This window comes from Hoplias malabaricus, chromosome 6, assembly GCF_029633855.1.
Source record: "Hoplias malabaricus isolate fHopMal1 chromosome 6, fHopMal1.hap1, whole genome shotgun sequence".
Classification (NCBI taxonomy): Eukaryota; Metazoa; Chordata; class Actinopteri; order Characiformes; family Erythrinidae; genus Hoplias; species Hoplias malabaricus.
In genome coordinates, this window is record NC_089805.1 from 47182499 (window position 1) to 47210490 (window position 27992).

A 27992-nucleotide genomic window follows, 5' to 3' on the forward strand; every position below is an offset into this window, starting at 1 on the left:
AGAATATAAAATCAAAATTAGAGAAGAATTAAGGAAAATGAACACTCACCTTTTTAAAATAACTTTAAAAAATGCGGAATATAAAAAATATTAAAACTACATTGCTTGTTGTATATCATTCTACTTTTAACTCCATTATAAATAGACAGTACTTCATTATGGGCTGGTAATAGCTGCAGATAATTAAGAGCTTAAACAGCTGTAACCTGTGCAGAATCACAAGTTTACATATAAATAAGCGAGAGGCTGATCCACTGTGTCATGATGTCTTTTTTTAGCTCTACTTAAACCTAGCTCACTGAAAAACAAGGCAACATGTTTTCAGAGATCATAAAGATTTTTTGGCAGACAATAATGACTGGTTAATGAGCCGATTTAAAATGTTTGTGTGTAATGTCACGACTAAGGCACCAAATAACACATTTTATCTCGCCTCTACCTCTGAAACAATAACTTCTACCTCGCAGTCTCCAAAGTTTCTCATTTTTGTCTTTCAGTCCTCCGTTGTCTCCACTCTTTCACGCAAAAATTAACAGAGAAGCCCATATTTAAATATTTACGAGGGTATATGAATTGACCATCTATAGGTAAATGTGGGTGTAAAGGAGGCAGAACACAAGGCTGGTTCAGCTGCACATGTTCTGAAGAAGGTTGTGATTTATAAAGAGAAAACAGCATTCAGATTTTCTGCCTTTGGGCGCACACACACTTTCACTCCAAAATCCAGATAGAGTTTTATAAATGAGGCCCCTGGTGATTCACCCACTGAGCCAGCAGCAAGTGAAAAGAAGATAAAAGGGTACAAGGACTTACAGGACTCGTTTCTGGATAGCACAGGCAGCCTGGATTGCAGTTGCCTTTCAAAAGTGACTAGGCCTTCCAAAAGTGACTAGTAAACTGTGGTCCTCAGTTTTACCTTGGTTAAGGAGCTGAGCTTACTCTCTCAAATCTGTACTTAATCTTTAAATAAAATTCTCAGTTCTTAATGCAAATGAAAATAAAAGGCAAGGTTTTGTGTTAAGGAATGATGTTAACATGTCCAGTGTGCACCTTGCTGGATGATTTTAACAATATTTCAGAAGAGCATTCTGATTTTATTTTTATATCCTTACTTCTTCAAATGGCTCTTCGCGAGAAGACAGAAGATTGTGGTTTCAGCTTTTTTCTGCTCAGATCTGTCCAATATGTAGAACACAGAGTTCCCCCTTGTTTCAACTGACTATCAGTTTGTGTTCTGGAAACTCCAATTGATTCTGAACTTCTTATGAGCCTCTCTGCTTTTCTTGTGCCGTGGTGAAAGAACGTTACAATAGCTATTCATCTCTGCTGGATGTCGAGAAGATCAGGTAGAGCCTTGATAATATCAGATAAGATAATCCTTTAAAAGTCATGCAGAGGGGATATTTACAGTGTTTACTCCAGGGGCCTGGAGGTTGTGGGTTCGATTCCTGCTCCGGGTGACTGTCTGTGAGGAGTTTGTGTGTTCTCCCCGTGTCTGTGTGGGTTTCCTCTGGGTGCTCCGGTTTTCTCCGATAGTCCAAAAACACGTTGGTAGGTGGATTGGTGACTCAAAAGTGTCCGTAGGTGTGAGTGTGTGAGTGAATGTGTGTGTGTCTGTGTTGCCCTGTGAAGGACTGGCGCCCCCTCCAGGGTGTATTCCTGCCTTGCGCCCAATGATTCCAGGTAGGCTCTGGACCCACCGTGACCCTGAACTGGATAAGGGTTACAGATAATGAATGAATGAATGAATATGAACATAAGAAAGTAAGATTATATAGATATAATTGAAATAAATAGTTCAATTTATATATATTATAGATATAATAGAATAATCAATAATATAGATATAATAGAAATAAAACTTGCACATGGAAAGTATTGTCGGGTCAAAAAATGCCTTCTGCCTTAGTTTCCTCTGCCTATTAATAAATTATAAAGACTTCACAGACACAGGTTTCAGGTAGAAAGTGAACTGCTACATTATTAAAGCAGGTTAAGGGATAGAACATTATCCCTTTTTTTATCTGTACATCACTCATGAATTATGTCTTTGTGCACATTCTTTTGGCTCGGGATCATCCTCTTAGCCAACATCTGGGTTTTTCCACTACCACTGGAGATGCTTCTACACTGAGCTACCACCAGGTTACATACACATATATATATTTATTAATTCTAAGAATATTCAGTTATTTGGCTCTGTCAGTATATTTCACATAGGTATATTATATAATAAATGTGACATTTTACACTGTATGAATGTACAGTGCATGTGTGTGTATGTATGTCTTTAGATGACTTTAGACACTTTTAAATCAAGCCTTAAAACATCCGTTTGAGCAGCTACAGCTCGGTTTAAAATACTCTGCACTTTTATTCAGTAACAGCACTTTTCTTTTATTGCATCATTTTAAATAGTTTTAATCATTTTTATCATGTTTTCATTTACTTTTTATGTATTTCCTTTTATTGCACTATTTTAATTGTTTTATTGACTTTTATGATTTTTATTCTTGCTTTTAATTTAACTGGGTTTTTTTTTTCACTTTGAACTGCTTTTGGATGAAAGGTGCTCTAAGAATAAACTTGCCTTGCTTTGCCTATGTGGTCTACTGGGAGCAGTGGTGGTCGTACAGGTGAACAGTTGCAAGAAGGAAGAGCCAGTGATAATGCTCCTTCACATACTTGAGGTGAAGAGAAATTCCAGTTCCTAAAGTCCATAATTCTAGTTTAGCTTTAAATTCTTTCTACAAGTTGATATTGTTAGTTGTTTCAAATCAACAGCAGGTTTAAAATGGGCCCTGAGAAAATAATTGAAATTAATTAGAAAGAAAACAGATTTATTTTTCCAGGTCTTTAACATTACGAAGCTATTCAGCATCTTTTTCTTCAGCTTTTTATTTTCTCTTAGCTCCTTAAACAGTGCAGACACCCGAATGTATCTGCACCAACATTTAATGTGGAATGGGACAATTTAAAAAAGCTAGGGAATAAAAAGCTGACCAGCCTTTTAAAGTTCCCGATGTAATGCAATGGGGATTTAATAATGGGAAGGTCGCCCTTAATGTCCTTAAGTAAAGTTAAAGTGTAGTTAAAGTTAAATAGTACTTCTATAGACTCAAGTACACAATGCACAGGAATCCTTTATTCCTGCTTGGCTACCCAGCGAACAGCACTGTGATTGGCTAGTAAGCTAAAAAACATTAAACATTAAGCCTAAAAAACATTAAAATCTGTGCTGTATTTCTGGTTTTATTTTCTGGTTTTATGTGTCTGTATCTCAGATTTGGAAATCTCACTGTTAAAAATATCCTCAATAATTTTAATAACAATAATGTAATAAAATAATAGCAATGGTTGTAATAACACAGACCAATGTTTTTCATGCATGCACAAAATTGTTACGCACATGTGCAAGTTATATTTGGGTGTACCTCTGACTTCTGAAACATCAGTGCTAAAAAAGTTATTGCAAAAAGTTTAATTAAACAAACACCAAATATTTCCACATGCACAAATCTTTATTACAAATTCAACACATTTAGATATGTCTATGCAGTTTTTCACAAGCACACGAAAGGTAATATACAACAGCAGGCTGTGAAATATATTTGTGAACATTTCAAAAGCTCAGAATAATGTTAAGGTAACACGGGACACCTCCCACCAGGCACCGCAGCTCCCCCATTCATTATTTAGTGATTGGTCTTGGGTAGTTCTGCGGAGTGACCTCAAGTTGGGACTGTGTGTGTTTTTGAATGATCAGTGTGTCTCTGGGCTGCAAGAGAGGAAAGAGGGAAACTTCCCCCTCCTTGAGGAGTGTGAGAGGGGGGTTGTGAGGTTCCCTCTGCTCTCACTGCACACAGAAAGCCCAAATACAGCTGGACTGACATGTTCTTGTTCAGTATGTTATAGTTGTGATGTTAATAAGAGCATTAAATGCTGTACGGTGATGTCTCAATGGCCATGTGTGGAGAAGTCACCTTTAGTGTCAGTAGTGGGTTCACCCCATGGCTGGAGAGAGAGAAATGTAGTAGCAGGGGTAGAGTGGGCTGGCGAGAGCGGCTGCAGTGACAGGAGAGTTTACTAGAAGAACAATGATGACACTCATGGGGGACTACAGTGGTGGAGACAGAGTGGGCATAGCTTATCCTACTAGGAACAGAGCACTGAAATTCTGAGCCGTGCTTCGGAGCCTACGAACATAGAGACTGTGTGCCAAGCAGCTCACGTGCATGCTACTGAGGAAAGGATTATTTGCTAGCAATGGAAGCTGAGGCTGTATTTCAAACCCAGAACTATTGGCTAGAGGAGACAGGGATACCCTTGGAGGCTCTCAACATGTGGGGCCTTTGGCAAAAGTCAAGGAGAGCAGACAGCATTTCTGAGGTGAGAAATGGTGTGTTTTTAGCCATTGAAGTTAGCAAGGTACCTGAAGCTAAAGCTAATGCTGGCAAGAGACTAGGTATTAACAGTGGGCCAGTAGATAGCAATGTTGTGGGAGATAAAGTTTCGCATTGCCAGACTCTTTACGGAGATTCTGGTACCTTTTGCCACCTAACATGGCAAAGAACTGTCTACTACTGCAGGAAAAGTAATTTGACTGGCATGCAAAAGGACCAATCACAAGTGTCGGCATGATGTGTAGAAGGAGGCACACAGCCAATCATAATGCACTTGTCAGAATCCTGACAGTGAAACCAACTTAATACACTGAATGTATCAGACTCTCCTTCAACTTGTGGGTGGAGCATACACACACACACACACACACACACACACACACACACACACACACACAAGCTGAGATACGGTTAGGAATGGCTGTATATAGGTTCTGTATAGCATCCTGCAGCAAATTTACCCACAGATGTGGCAGACCTTTTTTACTTCAACAGTAGCGATGCCCTGTGCACATCCAATATTAAATATAATATGTTAATAAGCTCTTAAGTCAGCAGTCTCCGAAATATGGGTGATAAAACTGATCAGTGTTTATCCTAAAGCCCAGCGTGAGTCAGTTTACTAGTCTAGCTCACACACACGCACTGACCCACAATCCCAAAACCTAAACCCAGCGTAGAGGGGCTCAGTGAATGTGGTGGTGAGTGTGTGTAAGTGTGTGAGTGTGTGTGTGTTGGTGGGGATGGTGTAGAAGGACAGAGTGCCACCCTCCCAGTCCAGATACACCCCCACTCTCTTAGAGGCAGAAGGGGGGTTAGGGATCTCAGTTTTCTGATCATTGTGAAACAGAGAGAAACTGTTCCCAGTGCAGCACAGACTCCAAGATTGTTTGTTGAATCCAAACATATAACCTGCACTGTCTCCTTTCCTCTGGATTCCTCTGTATGACACTGAGATATAAACCTCCTTCCCGCTCCACTCCACCTCCCAGTAACAGCGTCCAGTCAAACTCTCCACACTCAGAACCTGAGGCCAATAATCAAATCTCTCCGGACGATCTGGATACGACTGCTTCTCTTTAACAAACTCCACCTTCCGGTTTCCCTCCGACAGAATGAGAGAATTGTGTGCTGTGTTTGGATCCAGAGTGACATCACACAGATCTACACACACAATAAACACACATTAGAGAACACACCATCACACACACACACACACACACACACAATAAACACACATTAGAGAACACACCATCACACACACACACACACACACATCTACACACATTAGAGAACACACCATCACACACACATCTACACATTAGAGAACACACCATCACACACACATCTACACATTAGAGAACACACCATCACACACACATCTACACCCACAACAAACACACATTAGAGAACACACCATCACACACACATCTACACACACAATAAACACACATTAGAGAACACACCATCACACACACATCTACACACACAATAAACACACATTAGAGAACACACCATCACACACACATCTACACACACAATAAACACACATTAGCGATCACAGTGAGAGAGAGAGAGAGAGAGAGAGAGAGAGAGAGAGAGACTGACTAAGATATCATACTCAAACCTGCACTTGAAACTCAAACACCAACCTGCACTTCACCATCAAATGCCAACTTTCACAGTACCTCACCATTCAACAAAATTCTGGAACCATACTTCAGCATCAAACACCATCATACACTGAATGTCACCAAAAACAATAACCTTACTAACATCCTGAATCATATTTTAAAAGCAGCATCCTGAATCATATTGTAAAATCTAACACTAATCTGAGCCGTATCTCATGATCAAACACTGACCTGCACTGTAGCCAGAATCATCAAACACAGTACAGACTCTAGGAATACAGGCAGGATGTGGACAGATGGAGAGATAAAAGTATGAGAAATGAAACACTCTGTCCACTCTGTAGTCAAATAAAGTTAGAGAATGAGATCAGATTCCTCCTGTACTGCCCAGAACACCAGTCCCTCAGAGAACAGGACTTCACTGAGACTGCAGAAACAAAAAGAGGATTCCTCTCTGCCTGTGTTGGGGGAAACTTGTGTAGTCCCCTGAGAAGATGCTGAGAGAGTGGCTCTGAGTTTAAGACATATCTCAGCTCTTCATCACATTAAGGAACAGTCTCTGTAGACGCTCACTCTGTCCAAGTCTGAGAAACTGTGTGTGTCCGTCAGAGAAGACTCTGAGACACTGGCATATCTCAGCTCTTCATCACTTTACAGAACAGTCTTACTCTGTCAGCTGGCTTCGTATTTACATAACTACCACCTATCACAAAAAAGCATTATCAGCTTTGTTATTAAACACTATATATAATCCAGAGAGAGAGGGGGGGGGGGGATAAAGAGACAGAGAAGGTAATAAAGAGAAAGAGACTTACATTTTCTCACACTGGGTTTGACATACATCTGCCCTGAATTCTCCATCCTGAAAACATTCACACATACACACACACACACACACACACACACACAGAATTAATACAATAATGAAATCTATACCCTGTGCCAGTCCTGATGAGTTTGTACTGGTCGCATCACCTTCTGAGCAAAAGCCTTCTGTGGCTTACTCTCATTGGTGGGGGTGTCAATGATGGTCTTCTGGACAAACATCAGTCAGAACGTTGTCCTCCAGGTCCCCTACCTGGGGCTAATGATTCCAGGGCCTCTTATTTACTTGAGTCAATAGAAGAGTACAAGCAGCACTGGTAGATCTTTGGCTTTCTCTATTTAGGCCCCTGAATCCTATTTCTCCAACATCATCAACAATAACATTTCTAACTGCAAAAACCTGACAAACTGGTATCAGCTGTGAGATGTTATGTGTTTACATTTTAAACATTAAAATCCATAATATCAGACAAACAATTAGCACATCCATATCAAACAACAAGTCTTTATCCTCTCCATCAACTTGTAAAGACTTTTTGGCTCAAATTTCTCAATTTAGAACAGTTAACGATGTCATTTTAATTGATATAATTAATAATTTCACATCATCAACCTGAAGTCTTGAAACATTACCAACCGTTTAAAAATGGGTTTCACTCAATAGCACTAGACATACAAATATACTGATTGCTTTTTACTGTCCTTTGATTTTCTAAAGCATGTTGAATAGCCATTGTGTTTAAAAGGTGCTCTTTAAATAAACTTGCCTTGCCCTCAGGTTTTCTGAATGTTTTAATAAAGATATGTAATATCTTGTATGTATTTAATAAAGATTTTACTTTGGGAAATATTATAAAAATATAACTTTACATTACAAATACCAATACATGTCCTCAGTTTCAATTTTTGATGTAATTGTTTGGACATTTTTCAAATAAATATATGTTTTGAATGATTTGCACATCATTGCATTTTGTTTCTATTTATATTTTTTAGTGTCCAATGTTTTGTATATGTGGTTGTAATCTGAGATCTCAGAATTGACTTTATGTCACTGGACCAAAAGAAAGCTTTCAATTGGGCTAATAACTCTTTTACTTTCAGGACACATAAAGCTTCTCAATTCACACTCAATTCCATTTTATTCAATAGGCTGATGATGTGTACAGTCTACTAAACATAAATGCATGATAACACCTTTCACAGTACAAAGGGGATATATGACCAGGCTGCTGTATGCATTATCTATTGAAAATGTACTCTTTTCTCCAAAGAAGTGGCCCTGAGAGATTACTCCAAAAGGGCTCAGTGCAGATGAAGGTGTACCTGTGGGGCTGATTGTGATGCACATAATATCTCTGCAGCTTCCATGCTGTGGCTTTGCCTGACTGCCCTGGACACCACAGCAGACCTGCTACACCATATTTTAACATTTTTTTTTTTTTTTTTTGTGATGGAGACATGTCCGGTAGGGTTTTATTTTCCCTTGGATGGAGGAGACTGTGGTAAATCCAAAATTCTACTGTTCTGTGAGGGCCCTACTGGTTTGGGTTGTCAACAAGGTTTGTGTTACAATACACAGCATTTATTAACACCAAAATTAACTGTGCTCCACATACACTGAATAATGCCCGGTTTGGGCTTTGAATCAATTGCAACTCTGCTGTTTGCTCAGGGTGTATGAAAAAAGTTTAGTGGATGAAGAACATCTCTGGGTTTATATCTATGGATTATATGGGGGTGTTATTGTTTCACTAGTGACTTTTTTTTTGTCTTTATTCTGTCATTTGAAACCTATAAAAAAAACATGTCAACAATTTACTTAATCCAGTGTTTTAATAAAGGGGGTCTAAAGTCAAAGTTAAATTCTTAAACCCTCCCTCTCTCTCTCTCTCTCTCTACCTGAGAGTGTGTAGATTGCAGTGTTTGTCAGACTGCAATTCCATTCCAGATTCTCCTGGGTGATTGTAGGTCAGATCCAGTTCTCTCAGCTGGGAAGAGTTTGACTTTAAAGCTGAAGCCAGAGAGGAACAGCCTTCCGTTGTTATTAAACAACCAGATAACCTGTAGAAATGAGGGAAACAGAGATAGAAGAATTAGGGTATAATTCACAAAGCAGTTAAATTTCTGTCATTATACTGTAGAAACCATAATTCTGCAAAACATATTCTAGAAATATTTACTTGAGAGTCTCCAGTTTACAGTGTGGACTCTTCAGTCCAGCAGAGATCTTCTCCACTCCTGAATCCTGCAGGTCATTGTTACTGAGGTCCAGTTCTCTCAGAGAGCAGGTCTCTAATTGTAGAGCTGAGCTCAGACTTTCACAAGAGTTTTCTCCCATATTACACAAAGCCAGTCTGAAACCAGGGAGAAATAATTAACAGGATCATTCTGATGAAATAAAGGTTAAATGACAGGAGTCCCTGCTAGTTATGATTACGACTGACCACCAGGGCAGGACTTATAAGTGGATAATCACCTGCTGTGCCAAATGCAAACCACAATTTTAACACCAACATAAGTGATGTAGTGAGTGCAAGTGTAACCGGCAGCTTCTTCTTCTTTTCTCTGCGTTGTGTTGGTTAATAGTCACTGGACCACAGACGTGTTTTGAAGTGTATCTCCATTTATTGGCTGATAAAAACAGTGATCAAAATATCACACTCCGGTTAGCGATCACTCACTCTAAGCCCCTACACAAATCAAACAAAGATATTATTGTTTATTACAGATGGTTTAAAATTACTTAACTTCCCAAACTTTCACTCACCGCTCCCGCCAAATGACACAGGGAAAAGGGGGCAGATGGGCGCGAAACTACTCCTTATAAAAGGAGCTGTCCCCGAAAACCAAATGTAGGGGTACAAAAAAAAACAAAAAAAAAACAAAAGAAAGGTTCCACACATCAACCGGAGTTACACAGACACGTCAGGTAAGTTAAATAAACGAATAAATTTTGGAGAATTATACATAAATAAACATGAAAATAACAGATAAAGACTTTTAACACTATTAACAAGGAATTGGCATTGTTACACATGTCAGGGAATAAGTATATTGTAAAAAAAAATGTTTTCTTTATAAATTAGTAAACTGTCAAATTTTATATATATTATTATTATTATTATTATTATTATTTTTTTTTTAGGGAAGTCAATCCACATTCTGAATTGATTACAGCAGGATGGCTCTGTGGCAAAAGAATCTGAGAGCTAAACTAGTCCAGACCTGTCTCCCATTGAGAACACCTGAATGAAAAATGGTACTGAAATGGAGAGCTGGAGCTGTTGAGCAGCTTAATCCTATGACAAACAAGAATCAGTAAACAGTTCACTTTCAAAATTACAGCACCTGGTGTCCTCAGTTCCCAAAGATCTACAGTGTTGTTAAAAGAAGTGGTGATGCAACACAGTGGTAAACTTGCCCCTGATACAGCTTTTTTTAATGTGTTTACCGGCATCAATTTTAAAATGGGCAAATATTTTTCAAAAAGCATAAAATAAAATAAGCAAATATACAGTACTCTGCAGAAGTCTTAGGCATCTAAGATAATTACATATATTTAAACTAATGCCTTCTTAGTAAGTGTGATGCTTGTATAAAGTTACATATAATCACAGTAAATACAAACAAATAATAATATAAAACAAATAAAAAACATAATATCATTTTATTCTATAAAGTAGTAGGTGAGAGTTTGAAGTACAATGTTTGGTTTAGATTCTCCTTGATTTGCATGAATTTGTTAAATCAACAGCACACATTATTTAAAATCATTATTTATTAACCACTAAAACCAGGTACTGTATGATAACCTCAAATAATACGGACTCCACGAGGACAGATTTGGAAAAAGTTAAGCCAACACATCCACATACAAAATATCACACTGGAATAATGAGATTTGGGTTTATTCTAATGTTGGACATTATTTGTTGATTGTTTGTTTGTTTGTTTTGTAGCAAATAAACACTTAATGCTGAGACTTACTGCTTTTTAAATCTCATAATCTCTGGTGCCTAAAACTTTTGCACAGTACTTTATATAGTATAGTATAAAATATATGTAGGCTATGTATCTGTGATGTATGCAGTCACACAGCTCCAGGGACTTGGTGTTTTCTCCCCGTGTCCGCGTGGGTTTCCTCCAGGTGCTCCGGTTTCCTCCCACAGTCCAAAAACACACGTTGGTAGGTGGATTGGCAACTCAAAATTGTCCGTATGTGTGAGTGTGTGAGTGAATGTGTGAGTGTGTGTCTGTGTTGCCCTGTGAAGGACTGGCACCCCCTCCAGGGTGTATTCCTGCCTTGCGCCCAATGATTCCAGGTAGACTCTGGACCCACCGCGAACCTGAACTGGATAAGCGGTTACAGATAATGAATGAATGAATGAATGAATGAACGAATGAATGAATGAATGAAAAATCCTAAGTTGTAAATAGGACATTTGTAGAAATGCCCATGAAAAGCGTGCTCTGGAATTCCATGCTGTGCAAATATTTTATTTTAATGGTTCACTGTGGTCAAATGACTGGAGCTTAGCACATCTAGGTGCAAATGGTCAACCAGGCATGGCGCTTCTAGTGTTACACAGAAAATTACAGCCAATTTCCTTAGTGAGCTAAAGATAAATTTGGTAACACTACTAAGCAAGGCGCTCTACAACTGTAAGAGAACAAGGATAAAGCCAAAAACAGCTATTCTCCAAGCATATTTGGGGAGAAGGAAGACAACAGACTCAGGATAGCAGAGAAACAGCCAAGCACTTAAACAGAATGATGTAGTATTCAAAATAAACTCATAAATCCACCTCACTCACAAACTACACCAAAACACTCCACTTTAGCAGTTTTCCAGTGGAAGCAATTCAGCTCCTAGCCCATAGTCTGGCCATTATGCCACTCAGATAAGCAAAATACAGGGATGGCATTACTTGGCAATGCATGAGTATTTCGGCCACTGTAAGCAGTGAATTCCAGTCAAATTCCCAACAAAGCTTGAGGGAATGGTGGAGGCAGGAGTGAAATTCAAGTCAGTTCATTGCATGAACTGGAGGGATGTGCACAAACTGTAGTAAGCATGTAGAAGAGCATGAATTGTGATGTTTCATGTGATAGCTTCACTATGTATCTGTAGCTAGCAGCTAGCAGTGTAATTAAACACATGGCTCACTGAAGACCCCAGTATCAGTGCCCTCAGCCAGTAAATCAAGCTGGGATAGGGATGGAATCCAGCTGTTCTCTAAGCATGCTCAAGGAGAGACTGTTCTGAAGTGGGTCAGCATAGGCTTCTCATGGTGCAAAAGGAACATGAGGAAACATTTGCTTTTCTATAATCTGTACAGAATCTATGTGTTCCATCACATTTGGGAATCAGTAAACAAGGAGGACTCCAAGGGGTCACACTGGACCTTGCAAATCCATGGACTAGGAGATACTGGACGTGAACCATGAGTAAAATAAACATTGTCACACTTTACTATTTTAGTATGTTCATATGCAAACATGTGAACTCTTCTTAAGGTGAATGATGTAAATAAAATACCAGTGAAAGCAGCAGACAAAGAACAGCCTAAAACAGGTAATAAAACCCATACCTAATCACCTGGAATAATGCTGTGATAAACTGCATATTTGCCATAAAATGCTTTCAATTGCTTTTGTTTCTCTACCTGAGTGATGTCCCATGGCCTATGCAATTTTTCCAGAAAGAAAGGTACAGACATGGGCACTTGAGCAGTATTTCTTGACAAAAAAGATTCTTCTAGGGCTTTTAAAGTCTGTGTACATGTATATATATATATATATATTGTTTGAAATAAAAACAACAGACCTCTCACACTGAGCCTCTGATGAAGAAAGCAAGGATGAGCTCAGTGTAAGGATCATTCAGTGAAAATCTGTTTGACTTCACTGTGCTACAGAAGTGCAGTGTTACATTGAAGTGGACTGGTGCATTAATAATGATTAATGTGGGAAATTATTACTGATTAAAAAAAAACTCACTCTAGAGAGAGAAACACAGCAGAGATATGGGGCCAGTTCAAACTGGCTTTTGCCTGTACATTAAATACAAGGAAAGATGTGTTGTTCGTCTATATATTCATCTTCCTATAACTGGGGAGAGCCAGGGCTGGAGTATTTCCATCTATCAAATAATTAACATCATTAAGTCTTTACACTGAACAAGAAACTCACCCAATTTTCTCCAGTTTACAGTGTGGACTCTTCAGTGCAGCAGAGATCTTCTCCACTCCTGAATCCTGCAGGTCATTGTTACTCAGGTCTAGTTCTCTCAGAGAGCAGTTTTCTGATTCTAAAACTGACCTCAGTGTATCACAAGACGCCTTAGAAAGTCTACACCCAGCAAGTCTGCCAAGGGTAAATAAATACAACAGATCATAGAAACCCCTCACTGGAGGATGTTTTAATTTAATTATATGCAGTATACATAATAGATTTAAAATACGGTGGTATATTTTCCATTTCCACTTAGCTTTTACACAGACCTGAGTTTCTCCAGGTTACAGTGTGGGCTCTTCAGTCCAGCAGAGAGCTCCTCTATTCCTGCATCCTCCACGTCATTGTTACTGAGGTCCAGTTCTCTCAGAGAGCAGTTTTCTGATTCTAAAAGTGACTGCAGTGTACCACAAGACACTTCAGAAAGTCTACACCCAGCAAGTCTGCAAAGGGAGAATAAATACATTTACATATATATACATTTTTTTGTAATTTTGTTATATACAGCATAATTCTATAAAATAAACTTTAATACAAACCTGAGAGTCTTCAGTTTACTGTGTTTACCCTTCAGTCCTTCAGAGATCTTCTCCACCCCTGAATCCTGCAGGTCATTGTTACTGAGGTCCAGTTTTGTCAGAGAGCAGTTTTTTGATTGTAGAACTGCAGTTAAAGTAGTGATGGACTGTTCAGAGACATTACAGTCTGCAAATCTACAGGAGAGAGGAAACACAGTGATTAAAGCTGACACCTATAGGATACAGAGGTACTGTATAGTATAGTTCTGAGACTATTCCTTCTGAGAGAATCTCTCAAGATACTGATCTGTATCAAGATTCTGCTCTTCAGATCACCCCTCGGGTTTCTATGGGCTTTATGACAAGGGACCAGGATGGCCATAGTGAAACCCTGGTTCTGTGGACACTGAAATATATTTGTATTGGTTCTGAAGTGTGCTTTAAATCAGTGTCCTGCTGGAGGATGCAAGCCCAAATCAGAAAGCATTGAGGCAGTATGAAAAATGCAAATAAAATTAAAACACTGTGCTTCCTATGTTTATTTTGGCTTTTATTTAATTGCAGACAGTATAAACTCAATATATTTTAAGATATTTACCAATTGTAACGTTGCAGTTCCTTCTCAAAACACGTAAGGGCATTGTGGCACTGAGCATAACTCAAATAACTGAGGGTAACTCCTCTGAGCCTAGAGAAGTCAGCACTGCTTCTGCACATGGGGCTTCTGTGGCATTTGTGAATATAAATCCATATAATGCCTGAAAAATGTTTACCCAATCCTTAGACCCCAGAGGGAGGTTAGTGCAATATTCTTTCACTGGTCTGTGTCTCCATTAGTTAATAATGTGTAGGTGACACTCACTTAGCTGTTGTACAGTTAGAGATCGCTGGGATGAGTCTCTGGTAACCCTTATCAGATGTGTTGTATTCCTTCAGATTCAGCTCCTCCCTCACGTTCTTTGAATGGAGAATCCACCAGGCGATAACTGAGCACTCTGCAGGAGACATCTGCTTTTTAAAGAACTTCTCTGAAATTAGAGCGAAACAGTGGGAGATACTGCTGTCATTAAGTGACTGTAATTGCACTTGTAATACAGGTGTGGACCATAGAACATCAACATAAAATAGGACAATGTATTTCAATTAAATTAAAGATTTATAAAATATATTACCTCTGTGGAAGAACGCTATAAGTGCAGCTAATATGACAGAAACTGAAACACAGCTGATCACAGTCGTCCAGGAATGGAAGTCTTTTTCTGAAACACAGCCCACATAAAAAAAATCATCAGTATCATTAGCAATGAACACACACCTTAACACCCCACCAACCCCACCTGCCTCGGAAGAACTCAGTTTTAAGTGTTTTTTGTACATTTTAGTCACTCGTGCCCCACTAGAGAAGACAACAAAATAGCAGAAGCATACAATCCATCATGCAGTGGAAAAGTACTATATCTCTGTCACATGGGGCAGTCTGATCACCTCCACTCATAAAATGTGTGTAAAATTGAACTAGGACACTTACTTACAGTTTCATATCACTAGTGGAGTAAGATCACATAAGCCACTACGGATTCACATAAACACATACACATAAACTTGGACACATACACCTTCACTGTCAGGCACCATATCAACTCAAGTATTGACAATGTCAGGTCTGTCCAGCATGTGTAAATTTGACCAGACGTCATGAACAAATACAGAGGTTCACCTACTGGAATATAAGACATGGTACAGAGATAAAATGTTAACAGAATAGTACATGTATAGAGCAGGAAAACAAAACAGTAAAGGTGTGAGAGAGATAAAAAGCAATTAGAAATTAGAACTAAAACATCAAAGGAGAAATCAAAAGACAATTTAGAGTAGGAATTAAGATGAGGCAATTAAATCAAATATTGATTACAAGAATGTAAGTTCTGATAATCAATCATAAGCATTTGAAAAAGAGACATTTGTAAAATCTAGATTTATAAATGGCTACAGTTGGGGCACACCTAACATCTTCTGGGAAAATTTGTTCCAGAAGTATGTGGTGACTTCTGGGTTGCGAGAGCTACACTGGCGTGTTTGGCTGCCGCTTCTCCCCCGGTGATAAAGTTTCTATGTATTTGGTTTTTCTACACGCTGTGTGCAAAAGTGCTGGGAACCCAACACTTTGTATTGAACTTTGTACTGGATTTACTGTAATATGAGCCTTGTGGATTTCTCCTTGTGGCTCTGAGCTCTCTTCTTTAGAGTAGAGCGTCTGTGACTGTGCTTAACATCTGCCGCAAGAGTACCTGTGTTGCCTGTGCTATGTGTATTGTTTCGAGATTATTTCTCTGGCTTATTTTACTGGGCTGTTACAGCTGCAACTTCCATTGTGGCCTTATCATGACGACAAGGAGGATAAGGTACTCTTTTGGTGAACTTTTTACATTCCGAAATGCACAGTGTAAAACTCCTGCTCCTCTGTTGATGCATCGTCACCTTGGTATTTTGCGATGACCTAAATATTGTCATCAAGGTCTTGGTTGGGCTTATAATTATTATCAGCACCCCAACAATATTCCCTCGCTATGGGCATCGTATCACTGTAAATCTTCCCAGGCGACGGCAGGCTCAACTGATCACATAAATAACAACTACAACATCTCTACACGCCCCGAGCACTGATCATAATCTTAAATGTGCTCTGTTCAATGTTCGTTCCTTAAATAATAAGGCAACAGTTGTCGCTGATATTATCCAGGAACATGACACTGACCTGCTTTGTCTCACGGAAACCTGGCAGTGGACCAATGAGTATTTCGCGCTCAATCAGACTCTGCCTCCACATTATCAATACGTGGATAAACCTCGTTTAACTGGTCGAGGTGGAGGACTTGCAGTGGTGTACAGCCCTGGCCTCAAAGTTAAAGCAGCTTTAATCCCAAATATGACAGCGTTTGAGTGTTTGGCACTGTTGGTCTCTGCTGTTAAATATGTTTTGGTTCTTCTCATCTATCGCCCCCCAAAAACCTGATCTGTTTTTATGGCAGGGTTTTCTGAGCTCATCTCCACACTTATTCCTTTTTATTCTGTTTTATTCTGTTGCTGCTTGGTGACTTTAATATTCATATTGTTTTAATGACTGTAACTGGTTTGTATGTATATTAACAATCACTTCAGGGGTCGGGTCAGGACAACAATTATATACGTTCAGGTGAGTTGAGATAAGGGGAGATAATATTCAGGTCCAAGATTTAACTTGAAATTGTCTTTAATTTGACTTGTCCATTAATATTAATCTGGTACAGGTCTCCACATGTAAATAGAAGTGAGTGTGGTGTTCTACACAGAGATAATAAACAAATACAATTAGAAATACTGATCTACAAATAATCTCCTTATTACAAATACAACTTAAAATGTCCATAATAAATAAACATCATTAAAGGTGTCACGAGGCTAAGACCTGACTATAAATGAACTGAAGATGTACAACATAAACGCACATACATTACTTATCACAGCTAAAGTAATCTATTCAACACAAGGTATACATCACAATCTTTTTATGGATGCATTTAATTAGGAAAAACGTAAACTACGGACATGTACTGCATCACACACAGGTTTACACATCTCAATTAGGTAAAGCTAGTAGCTGACTTTCCCAAATTACTTAAAAACACTCGACAAAACCCAGTGAAAAAAAAAAAATATATATATATATATATCTGCCCTATACAAGCTCGGTCTTTAACGACAAAAGATAAAGAAACAATAATGCCCCTTACGTTCAATGGACGCACACTACCAATGAGACCGACCAAATGAAGACCGTTTCATTCCTCTCTGAACCACGTTTGAAATACGTTTGTTAGTTATACATTGGTGCATTCGGGTAGCCACCTAGTGGCGGAAAAAATAACTACATACAAAACTAAACTACATGCATACTAAACTTGAAGCATGAGAACATGTAAATTAATAGTCTTTTGTACATATGTGTTTTTACCTTTTTACTTACCTTTTATTTTTTCTTTTATTATCTATTGTACAGTGTCCTTGGGTCTCTTAAAACGCGCTTTCAAATAAAAAATATTATTATTATTATTATTATTATTATTATTATTACAACAGCTGTTTCTACATCATCCATCAGTGGGCGGGGCTAACTCCCGTCCGATTGGTTGGCAAGATTGTGCAGTAAAGACGAGACAGATTGATCGCGTCTTTTAGATTCATATTTCCATGAATGGAGGCTGACAATTTAATTGAAGAGGAATTAAGAAACACCCCTGCTGCTCCGTTATCTTCCACTCCATCAGATTCCACCCCAGCACCCGACGGACAGTAAGCAGTTAGTGCTAGCTATAGGGAGGATAAGATCCAAGCATTAACCAGCTTCAGGCTATCAATCTGACTTTTTAGCCTCTTAAAACTTACCTTGTAGATCATTAAGTCATGCACCTCACTGTCATGAAATGTCATTGAAAAAAGTATAATAATGTAATATATATGAAATTAGTATTTATTGATTTAAATATTTAATTTAATATTTCTATACATGTTCATAATTTAAATTAAAAGTTAAACAGTCACATTTTTTATATTCAAAATTCAATATTATAATTTTTGTGACAACAGTCATGCCTGGGGTATTCACATATCGTAGGGCACAGTTGGTCATAAAGTAACGGTTTGTGCACTTGGTTTGAGTTCAGTATTTGAGTAGGTCCCTAATGTAGGTCCTCAGTATGGCAGCTGTGCTGTACACTTACAGGACTTATGATCAATGAAGGATGCAGTGTGTACAAATAAACAACTGAGAATGAAATTAACTGTGGGGCTTTGACTTGACCTCTTACCTTTGATTTCAACATGAACAGATACGTCCACATACCACACCTCCCACTGAATGAAACACTGGTAAACTCCCTCATCAGATGCTTGGACTGAGGAGAGTTTCAGTGATGTGTTTCCATTCCTCAGCTCTTCTTTAAACAGAGCTGTCCTCCCTCTGTACGACTCCATCTGCCAATCATTACTGTCTTTACCTTCTTCATACAGATGAACTAATGTGTTAGACTGAGCCAGGTCCAGTCTGGACCACTTCACTGTCATGTCCTCAGCCCTGTCTCTGGGATCAAGAGAACAGGGCAGAACCAGATCTTCACCAGCTTCAGCAACAAGAGCAGCCTTTTCCCCAACTACCGTGAAAGGCCCTGGAAAAGGAAACAAATTAATCTCTAGTGTAGCTCTTTGCTTTTCTTCTGCCCACCCCCATCCCCCACCAACTCTTTACCGAGCAGGACTTCAGCAGGTTAGTAAATACCATAACGCTGCTAGTGACAGTTTTTCATGCTTACACTTCATACACAGGTACATCATACTGTTTACAGACACATTATTAAACATTAATCATTCAGGAGAAATAAACCAACCTGCTGTGATCCACACAGCAACTGGAGCTCATTCTTACCAGCAGTTCATTCTCTTCTTTATCGTTTGCTTTAAAAAATTGTGCAGTTTATTTAACAAAACCATATGATCTCACTGGAAACACATCTACTACATTTTTTAGAAAGAAATTTGTATATTTAAGTTTAATTCATTGTATACACAGGGGATGGACAATGAAAGTGAAACACCTGGTTTTAGACCACAGTAATTTAGTAGTGTGGTGTAGGGCCTCCTTTTGCGGCTGATACAGCATCAGTTCGTCTTGGGAATGACATACACAAGTCCTGCACAGTGGTCAGAGGGATTTGAAGCCATTCTTCTTGCAGGATAGTGGCCAGGTCTCTACGTGATGCTGGTGGAGGAAAACGTTTCCTGACTCACTCCTCCAAAACACCCCAAAGTGTCTCAATAATATTTAGATCTGGTGACTGTGCAGGCAATGGGAGATGTTCAACTTCACTTTCATGTTCATCAAACCAGTCTTTCACCAGTCTTGCTGTGTGTATTGGTGCATTGTCGTCCGTCTTCAGGACACAATGTTTGAACCATTGGATGCACATGGTCGTCCAGAATGGTTCGGTAGTCCTTGGCAGTGACGCGCCCATCTAGCACCAGTATTGGGCCAAGGGAATGCCATGATATGGCAGCCCAAACCATCACTGATCCACCCCCATGCTTCACTCTGGGCATGCAACAGTCTGGGTGGTACACTTCTTTGGGGCTTCTCCACACTGTAACTCTCCCGGATGTGGGGAAAACAGTAAAGGTGAACTCATCAGAGAACAATACATGTTTCACATTGTCCACAGCTCCTTGCACCATTGAAATCGATGTGAGTGACCAAAGGTTTGACTACAGCAGCCCGGCCGTGTATATTGACCCTGTGGAGATCCCGACGGACAGTTCTGGTGGAAACAGGAGAGTTGAGGTACACATTTAATTCTACTGTGATTTGGGCAGCCGTGGTTTTATGTTTTTTGGATAAAATCCGGGTCAGCACCTGAACATCCCTTTCAGACAGCTTCCTCTTGCGTCCACAGTTAATCCTGTTGGATGTGGTTCGTCCTTCTTGGTGGTATGCTGACATTACCCTGGATACCGTGGCTCTTGATACATCACAAAGACTCCCTGTCTTGGTCACAGATGCGCCAGCAAAAGACATGCACCAACAATTTCTCCTCTTTTGAACTCTGGTATGTCACCCATAATGTTGTGTGCATTGCAATATTTTGAGCAAAACTGTGCTCTTACACTCTGCTAATTGAACCTTCGCACTCTGCTCTTACTGGTGCAATGTGCAATTAATGAAGATTGACCACCAGGCTGCTCCAATTTAGCCATGAAACCTAAACCCACACTAAAATGACAGGTGTTTCGGTTTCATTGTCCAACCCCTATATATAATAAGTAGAAGGAGAATGAATGAGACTATAATGAAATCTATAAGAACCCCTTAAAAATACTAGGCAGTTTCCAGAGAAAGCAAAACTGGTGGAAGGAAGGAACTAGAAGAACCCAACTGGAGATGACACAGTCAGGCAGCATGGAAGGCATCGTCACCATCTGCCAGAAGGGGCTCTTCCCAGGTTGTGGAAAGCAATCAGAAGTGATATGGGAAAAGGTCCATCTGAGCAAGCATGAAACGAAAGACCTTTTCTTGTCATGAAGTTAGGCATTGCCATGCGATAGAGTCTCCCCATCATTTTTGTTGCAGCTTTAAAGTGATATCACTGGGGCTAGATAGATGCTGGGAGGAGTCCAATTATCAATGCGGTAAAGAGTGAATCCTTCCAACAAGTAGGTGATGTAATTAGTCTCCTCCCAACAGTACCTTGTACATGCAAATTATGAATGAGTAAAAGTGTAAAGCAATAATCAAGTCCAAGTCTCTCACAGTGGAAAGAGGTGAGGTTTGGCAGCACCTTCTTTGACGTGGGTGACAACAGACTCATGATGCTGGCTGAGCAGCACAGCAAATGCCTAGGGAGACAATATTCAGCAGAGCACTGTGATAATCGCGTGGGAAGATCATTCCGAAACTGCTCTCTGATGGACTGGTGGGGACAGAAATGAGCAGATTCAAAAATAACAAACCACACATGCTGATGGAATTCAGTGGAAGCTGTTAACTGTTCTTTCCAGAGAGACCCATTTCATTGCATTGGGTAATCCCAGTTATTTTCAAATGAAAAAGATTATATTTCTAATCATCATGCATATTAATAATAAAGGATTCGCAAAGTTTTTATGGCCACATTATCCACATATATATAAAGCATGAAACGACTAAGTTACTGTAGGAGACAGCTTCCTATCCAGGACAGTACACAAGAAATTCCCCTGCTTACTGAACCAGCATTTGTGGTTTGGACCATATTTTTTGGAATTTGTCACAAATCTGAAATATGGGAATGGATGGACATTACCAAAACATAAAGTCCCCTATTAGGGCTCCTCTACCTTGGATACAAGATTAGATAAAATATGGTTGTGCACAGAGGCATACAGGTTCTTTATGGCATCCTGTGGTACATTTCCCCACAAATGATGTAGCTGGGCCTGTAGACCCTGCACACTCATAGGTTTCCAAAACTGGCATCACAGCAGGTCCCATAAACACTTGATTGTTGATCAATCTGGTGACCGAGGCCAAGGAAGTGTCACAGTGTGGTGGAGACATGAGACACCTTGCTGAGTGTGGATGAGAATTATCCTGCTAAAAAAATGCCAGTTGGAAGCCCTGCCATAAGAGGCAACACATATGGTCGCAGGACATACTCTACATTTCACTGAGCTGTTAGTGTCCCTCGTATCATGACTAGAGGTGGCTGACTGTCACTCATAAGAGGATCCCCCAATCATCAAACCTACAGTTGGGGCTGACATCAAAAAGATGTATAAGGTATACGATGAACCAGCTGGAGTGAAAAGCCCAGGACTGGGATACCCGGAGATCTCTTCTTGACAGCGTATGCCCTAAGAGGTTAAAAAAAAAGGTTTTGTTGAAACAGAACCTGAATTCATTGCTAAAGGTGATCTGGTTCCAGTCCGGATCAGTCCAGGTTTCTCATTAAACCAATGCTCCCAACACATCCTTAATGCTTGGTTAGAATGGCCTAGAAAGTGGACAGTTCACTGAAATGATCATCCTGCTTCTCTCACTCTGAAAATGCACTGTATTTTCATTGGTAACATACCAGATGGTTGTTTTCATCTTGGCATGTAGAATTGGACGTCCATTTTTCCCCCAAAGAAAAGCTGAACCTTGGAATTTCCTGAACACAGGACACAATTCCACTGCTTTTGGTCCATCTCAGATGACTTCAGATCCAGAGAACTTATCTGTGTATTTGTGCAAAATTAAAACTTTTCCTTTTCTCCTGAATTGTTTTATAATATTATGAACTTTAGATGGTTAAATATATACATTTTTAAAATGCTGCTCTGAAAACTGTTTGAGGTTGTAGAAGATTCTCTCACAAAATTTGGCATAAAGTGATGAGCAACAACCTTCTGCTGCAAAGACTGAACCTTTGATGAAAGTGTTAATATTTTTTATAAGTGCATCCTCATAGAGTAATACTTCAGAACACTATGACATGAATTTAATATCAACATTTCACTCATATTTTCCAGTCAGCAATTTCTACATTTGATTATGTTAATTATGTTTATAACTGACAACACTGGACATGGGGTTTGCGTTATCTGGGTCATTTTGCACACTGAATTGTATGTTTACTTGTTTTATTTTTTTAAAAATGCCCCTAAAAGGCTGATACCAACCAACCTTCAATAACTTGAAGACATAATATGTCATTATCATTACGCAACTCAGAAGCAGCACGCTCGTTTTAATGTTAATGACAATCCTCTGTTGCATAACGTTATTGCTGGTTATCAGACCTCCATAGAAACAAGTCTGCGAAGTTATGTAACATTCTGGAAAAGTATTTCAGAGTAACAGCTCTGTGTGATGTTTAGAGTGTGAGAGCCAATCCTTTTTTGTTCAGAGACTGGAAGCCGCACAGGTTTGCCATTAAGCATCTGAGTAGTGGGGAAAACTCTACAGAACAAGGTTCATATTTGACTTATAGTCTTTGTGCTTGGATCCGTAATAATAACTCAAATAGTCAACTCACCAATAACTTCTACACGCAGAGTGGTGTCTTCAAAAAATAATGTTGATGGGTCCTGAACAAAACACTTATAAACCCCTTCATCTGAACGCTGAACTGCAGAGAGTTTCAGTGAAGTGTTTCCGTTCCTCAGCTCTTCTTTAAACAGAGCTGTCCTCCCTCTGTACGAGTCCATCTGCTGATCATTCCTGTCTTCATGTTTATCATACAGATGGACTAGTTTATTGACCTGAGGCAGATGAAGTCTGATCCACTCCACTGTCATATCCACTGCACTGATGCTGGGTTGGAGAGAACAGGGCAGGACCAGGTCTGTACTGTATTCTGCCACTAGAGGAGCATCTGGACCAACTACTTTAAAGGGTTCTGAAATGAAAAAAAAAGAGTAAAAAAAATAAATATATATAAAAATATAAATAGATTAAAAATATTAATATTATTTTTGTACACATATTTTAAGCAGTTTTTCAGTGTTGCCTTCTGCAAAGTACTGAATGTATTCTATACTTTGGTAGAGGCAAATCATTAAGGTCACAGTGGTTAATGTTGAATAAATAAGACAAGATCATTCTTTATTAGTCACACAGTGCGGAAGTTCACAGTGTCACAGCAGCAATGTATAATGTATAAAATATCTCAGTATTGTATTAAATATTGCACATTATATAACAGGGCGGCACGGTGGTGCAGCAGGTAGATGTCGCAGTCACACACCTCCAGGGACCTGGAGCTTGTGGGTTCGATTCCCTGCTCCAGGTGACTTGCAATGAAGAGTTGGTGTGTTCTCCCTGTGTCTGCGTGGGTTTCCTCCGGGTGACTGTCTGTGAGGAGTGTGGTGTGTTCTCCCTGTGTCTGAGTGGGTTTCCTCCGGGTGCTCCGGTTTCCTCCCACAGTCCAAAAATACACGTTGGTAGGTGAATTGGCGACTCAAAAGTGTCCGTAGGTGTGAGTGTGTGTGTTGCCATGTGAAGGACTGGCGCCCCCTCCAGGGTGTATTCCCGCCTTGCGCCCAATGATTCCAGGTAGGCTCTGGACCCACTGCAACCCTGAACTGGATAAGCAGTTACAGATAATGAATGAATGAATGAATGAACATTATATATCATCCAAATAAATATGCGTTCTATATTCTTAGTATTATTAAAGTGTCAGTGTATATGTGAGTGGTTTACTGGGAGCAGTGTTGTAAAATGTCTTGTGAAAAAGACTTCTGTTATTAAATAATTCACACATCGCACATTGGAATATCGTTTATTCTCATGAAAACCATTTAGAGTTTGAAGAGTACAGAGTATGGAATCTGAGACTCCTTAACGTAAAGATAGATCTCATACATTTCATACATTCACTGCCTGCTTTGAACGGTAATTTTAAAACCTGCAAAGCTCCACTGCACCACAGCCATGTGCCGAAATGTTTGTGCTCTTCTAGTAGCCCATGACTAGTACAGTGCCTGATGAGCTAAGGCTCATGTGCAGCTGCTCCAGTGTGCTGCTCAATTCTGATCTCATTTTTTATGAAGATGTGTGAACATACGTAAACCTTTGTCAGCAATTAATGTACATTAAAAATGAATAAATTCCTTATAACAGGTGCACAATTCCCAAATCATAGTTTTCTAATGTAACACTGAAGGCAAGGAGGCAGGGTGCAAGTGTGAGGGCCTTGATTTACTGTTGTCTACACACTGATGGCAAACGTTTAAAGAAACACAAAAGAACAATTTCATTCATAATAAAATTCAGCAATAAAAAATGTAGGGCTTTAAATCCTAATGTCTGGGAACAAGAGTCAATATTCAATATATAAAACAAGATTTGATAAATGAAAATGATTGCAGGGGTTGCATGGCAACAGGTAAGGATTAAAGTTAACATATTTATTACAATGTTCCCATGTTTTATGTTGTTCCCACACATTTAAATGTCTAATGACTCTATAGAATATAATTACTAAATGTAAATATATCCATGTTATTTAATAGCATTAATTAAAACAAAATTCTGTGATTAATCATGATAAATCACAAGTTTAAATGCTAGTATTCCCTTGTTATTTTGAAAGGTAGAAAAACCAAAACAATTTGTGGAGAGAGAGGATACCATGTTATTTTACTTCATTATAACATTTCACAGTAGATTTTATGATATTTAACTGAGGTTCTCTTAATTTGCGAGTGAAAGTTTCAGGGAAATTGTTGACATCAAACAACAAGCTTTGAGAAAACTGCAGCGTGCAGCTCACAGCTCAGACACTAACACATCTCCATATTCACCTCCAGTAACTTTCTAAGAGATAAATGTGTGGATTAAACCAGGCACAAACTTCTCACAGCAAGTTTTATTGTGTGTGTCTGTGTGTGTGTGTGTGTGTGTGCATAAGAGAGAGAGAGAGAGAGAGAGAGTGAGTAGAGCACATTAGCTGTTTAGCTAAGGTTAATTAGCCGACCAGCTAGCTGGAGTGTGCTGTCTCTGGGGTTGTGAAAAGTGGAGATGTTGATGCATTTTCAATTACTATAATTAGTGCTTTAAGCTGTAATCAAGCTTTCTATGAGCTACATGAGCTGCATTTGGTGTCAGAACTAGGTGAATGAGTAACAGTGTTGATCTTGCTACAGTGCCCCCTGTGGAGAGTGTGGGGGCAGCAAGTGAACAGTCAGTTCTTAAAGTAAATGTGACTGAGGTATGATCTGAGCCACTTTGACAAGAGTCACATTGTGATGGTCAGACCCAGACAGCTTAAAGTCATAATGTTTTGGCCAGGGCATCTCCAGAAAAACAGAAGAGGTTTGGGTGTTCTTACACAAATCAGTAAAGGATCATCTGATAGAAAGTGGTCAGAACACAGAGTACAGCACAGCTTGAGGTGTATGGGGCTATGTAGCCACAGAGGGGTCTGGAAGACACTGTGATCTCCTGGGGATGGTTTAAATAAATGGAAATGGTTCCATTGTTTGTGTTAAATGTAAATGAATATCACAATACCTAAACTGAGCTGGTGAACAAACAGCTATTGTCTTTTGCTCATCATCTTCCAGAGGAACATAAAATTCCTATCCTTTATTCCAAGATGACAGTTCTCATGGTCACAGGGCTGCAAATGTGACTGACATCAGGACTGGACAAAAACATCCCCAGATCTGAAACCACCTGCGAATTACACAGCTACAGTTTTCCTTTTATTGTACCTCCCACTTGCCATGAACTTACAAAATGTCACATGATTTGCCAGTGACATCAAGGGTAATTGAACATGTCAGAAAGTGTGTTACTACACACCAGCTTGCAGAACATATGTTTCACATACACGCTCCCATCACACTAACGCCATGCTCATTCTGCTATCTCGTATACGAAACAACCACTGATTTACATTAGACCAATGACCTCATCATTATGTTCATCTAAATACCTCTAGCATCTTCTCTGCTGTTCCATTATGGGGGTAGCATCACAAAAACGAACCCTGTCAAAGAGTGTGCGCCACTGCTCCTGTAACACTGGCACCACCCAAGGCTCAAACAAACCAAAGCTGCAATGAATATTTGTACTCAGGTGGCTCTTAAATGTATTTTCTTTCATCTATTCAGTGAATATTTAATTCTAATTGGTTTTTAGCTTTGATTTATTTTTAAATACAGTTTCTGTATCTCTATCTTTACAGTGCTCTACAAATCTAGTACATTTTGTATGAAAGTGCTGTAAAAAATAAACTACATCTATAATACACTCACAGCATAGTGTAGGACAGTGGACACAAACCTGCTGCAGTCTCCAGAAAGGCTGAAAGAATGAGAGCTATGAGAAACTTCATCCCTGAAACGCACATGAAGATTGCTGCATCATCGGATGCCCTTTCACTTTTCGTTTGGAATCGATTTTATCCGATTTGATTTTCGGTTTAAAATAAGGCAATGGCAACAGGGAAACGAGCCGTTATCCGATTTCTGATTTAATAAGAGAAAACCAGAAGGAAAATAGTGTGTAGCAGGGTGTAGAGATTTTAGTATAAAATGCCTTGAGTCTCAATTCCTATCTTAGAAAGAAACAAAACACCCCCTTTCTTCGTCATAGCCACGCGACATGGGGCAGATAATGCTGTGAAATGTCCAAAAAAATGTTCAGAATACTTATTATTCCGAAGCCGTCCCTCTGCGCAGCGCCTCTGTTCACAGTGAGAAAGGCGTGGTAAAGTAAAACTGAACGCATTTAGTGGAGTCGACTCCTGAAGAATCGATTCTTCATACGCCTGGGAGTCAGTATCAACTGTATGCCAATCGTTCAGAGAGTCGAAACTCTAGGAGTCGACTCAGTCTCTGATTGCGAGAATATTCTGCAGCGCCCTTTGAACTTAAACAGACAGAACTCGGCATCACTCACATGTGTATTGTTTTACACTCAAATATTCTGTGCATTTTTACATGTGCAAATAGTATCTTGGTAAAATACGACAACTGCCTTGTTTCTACACCCACTGTCCATTTTCTCAGCTCCACTGACCACACAGGAGCACTCTGTAGTTACTAAAATTACAGACCATCTGTTGCTTTGCATACTTTGTAAGCCGTCTTCTTTAAAAGTTCAGGACCCCCACAGAGCAGGTGTGATGTGGTGGTGGATCATTCTCAGTGCTGCAGTGACACTGACGTGGTGGTGTGTTAGTGTGTGTTGTGCTGGTACGAGTGGATCTGTCGGCTGGATGTTTTTGGTCGGTGGACTATTCTCAGTCCAGACACTGAGGGTTTAAAAACTCCAGCAGCACTGCTGTGTCTGATCCACTCTACACCAGCACAACACA

General features: G+C 39.4%; 1 protein-coding gene across 1 annotated transcript; it reads right to left on the minus strand.

Annotated features, from left to right (window-relative positions):
- Positions 1-3518: 3518 nt before the first annotated feature.
- On the minus strand, positions 3519-27331 carry LOC136699755 (uncharacterized). The gene is made up of 12 exons (XM_066674714.1): positions 26957-27331; positions 23199-23561; positions 18462-18818; positions 14790-14876; positions 14480-14645; positions 13639-13812; positions 13369-13542; positions 13058-13231; positions 9046-9219; positions 8765-8926; positions 6853-6899; positions 3519-5567 (listed from the first exon to the last, which is right to left on the minus strand). Exons 1-12 carry the CDS (start codon positions 27021-27023, stop codon positions 5026-5028), a joined length of 2487 nt encoding a protein of 828 aa, XP_066530811.1. The 5' UTR covers positions 27024-27331; the 3' UTR covers positions 3519-5025.
- Between the last annotated feature and the right edge of the window lie 661 nt (positions 27332-27992).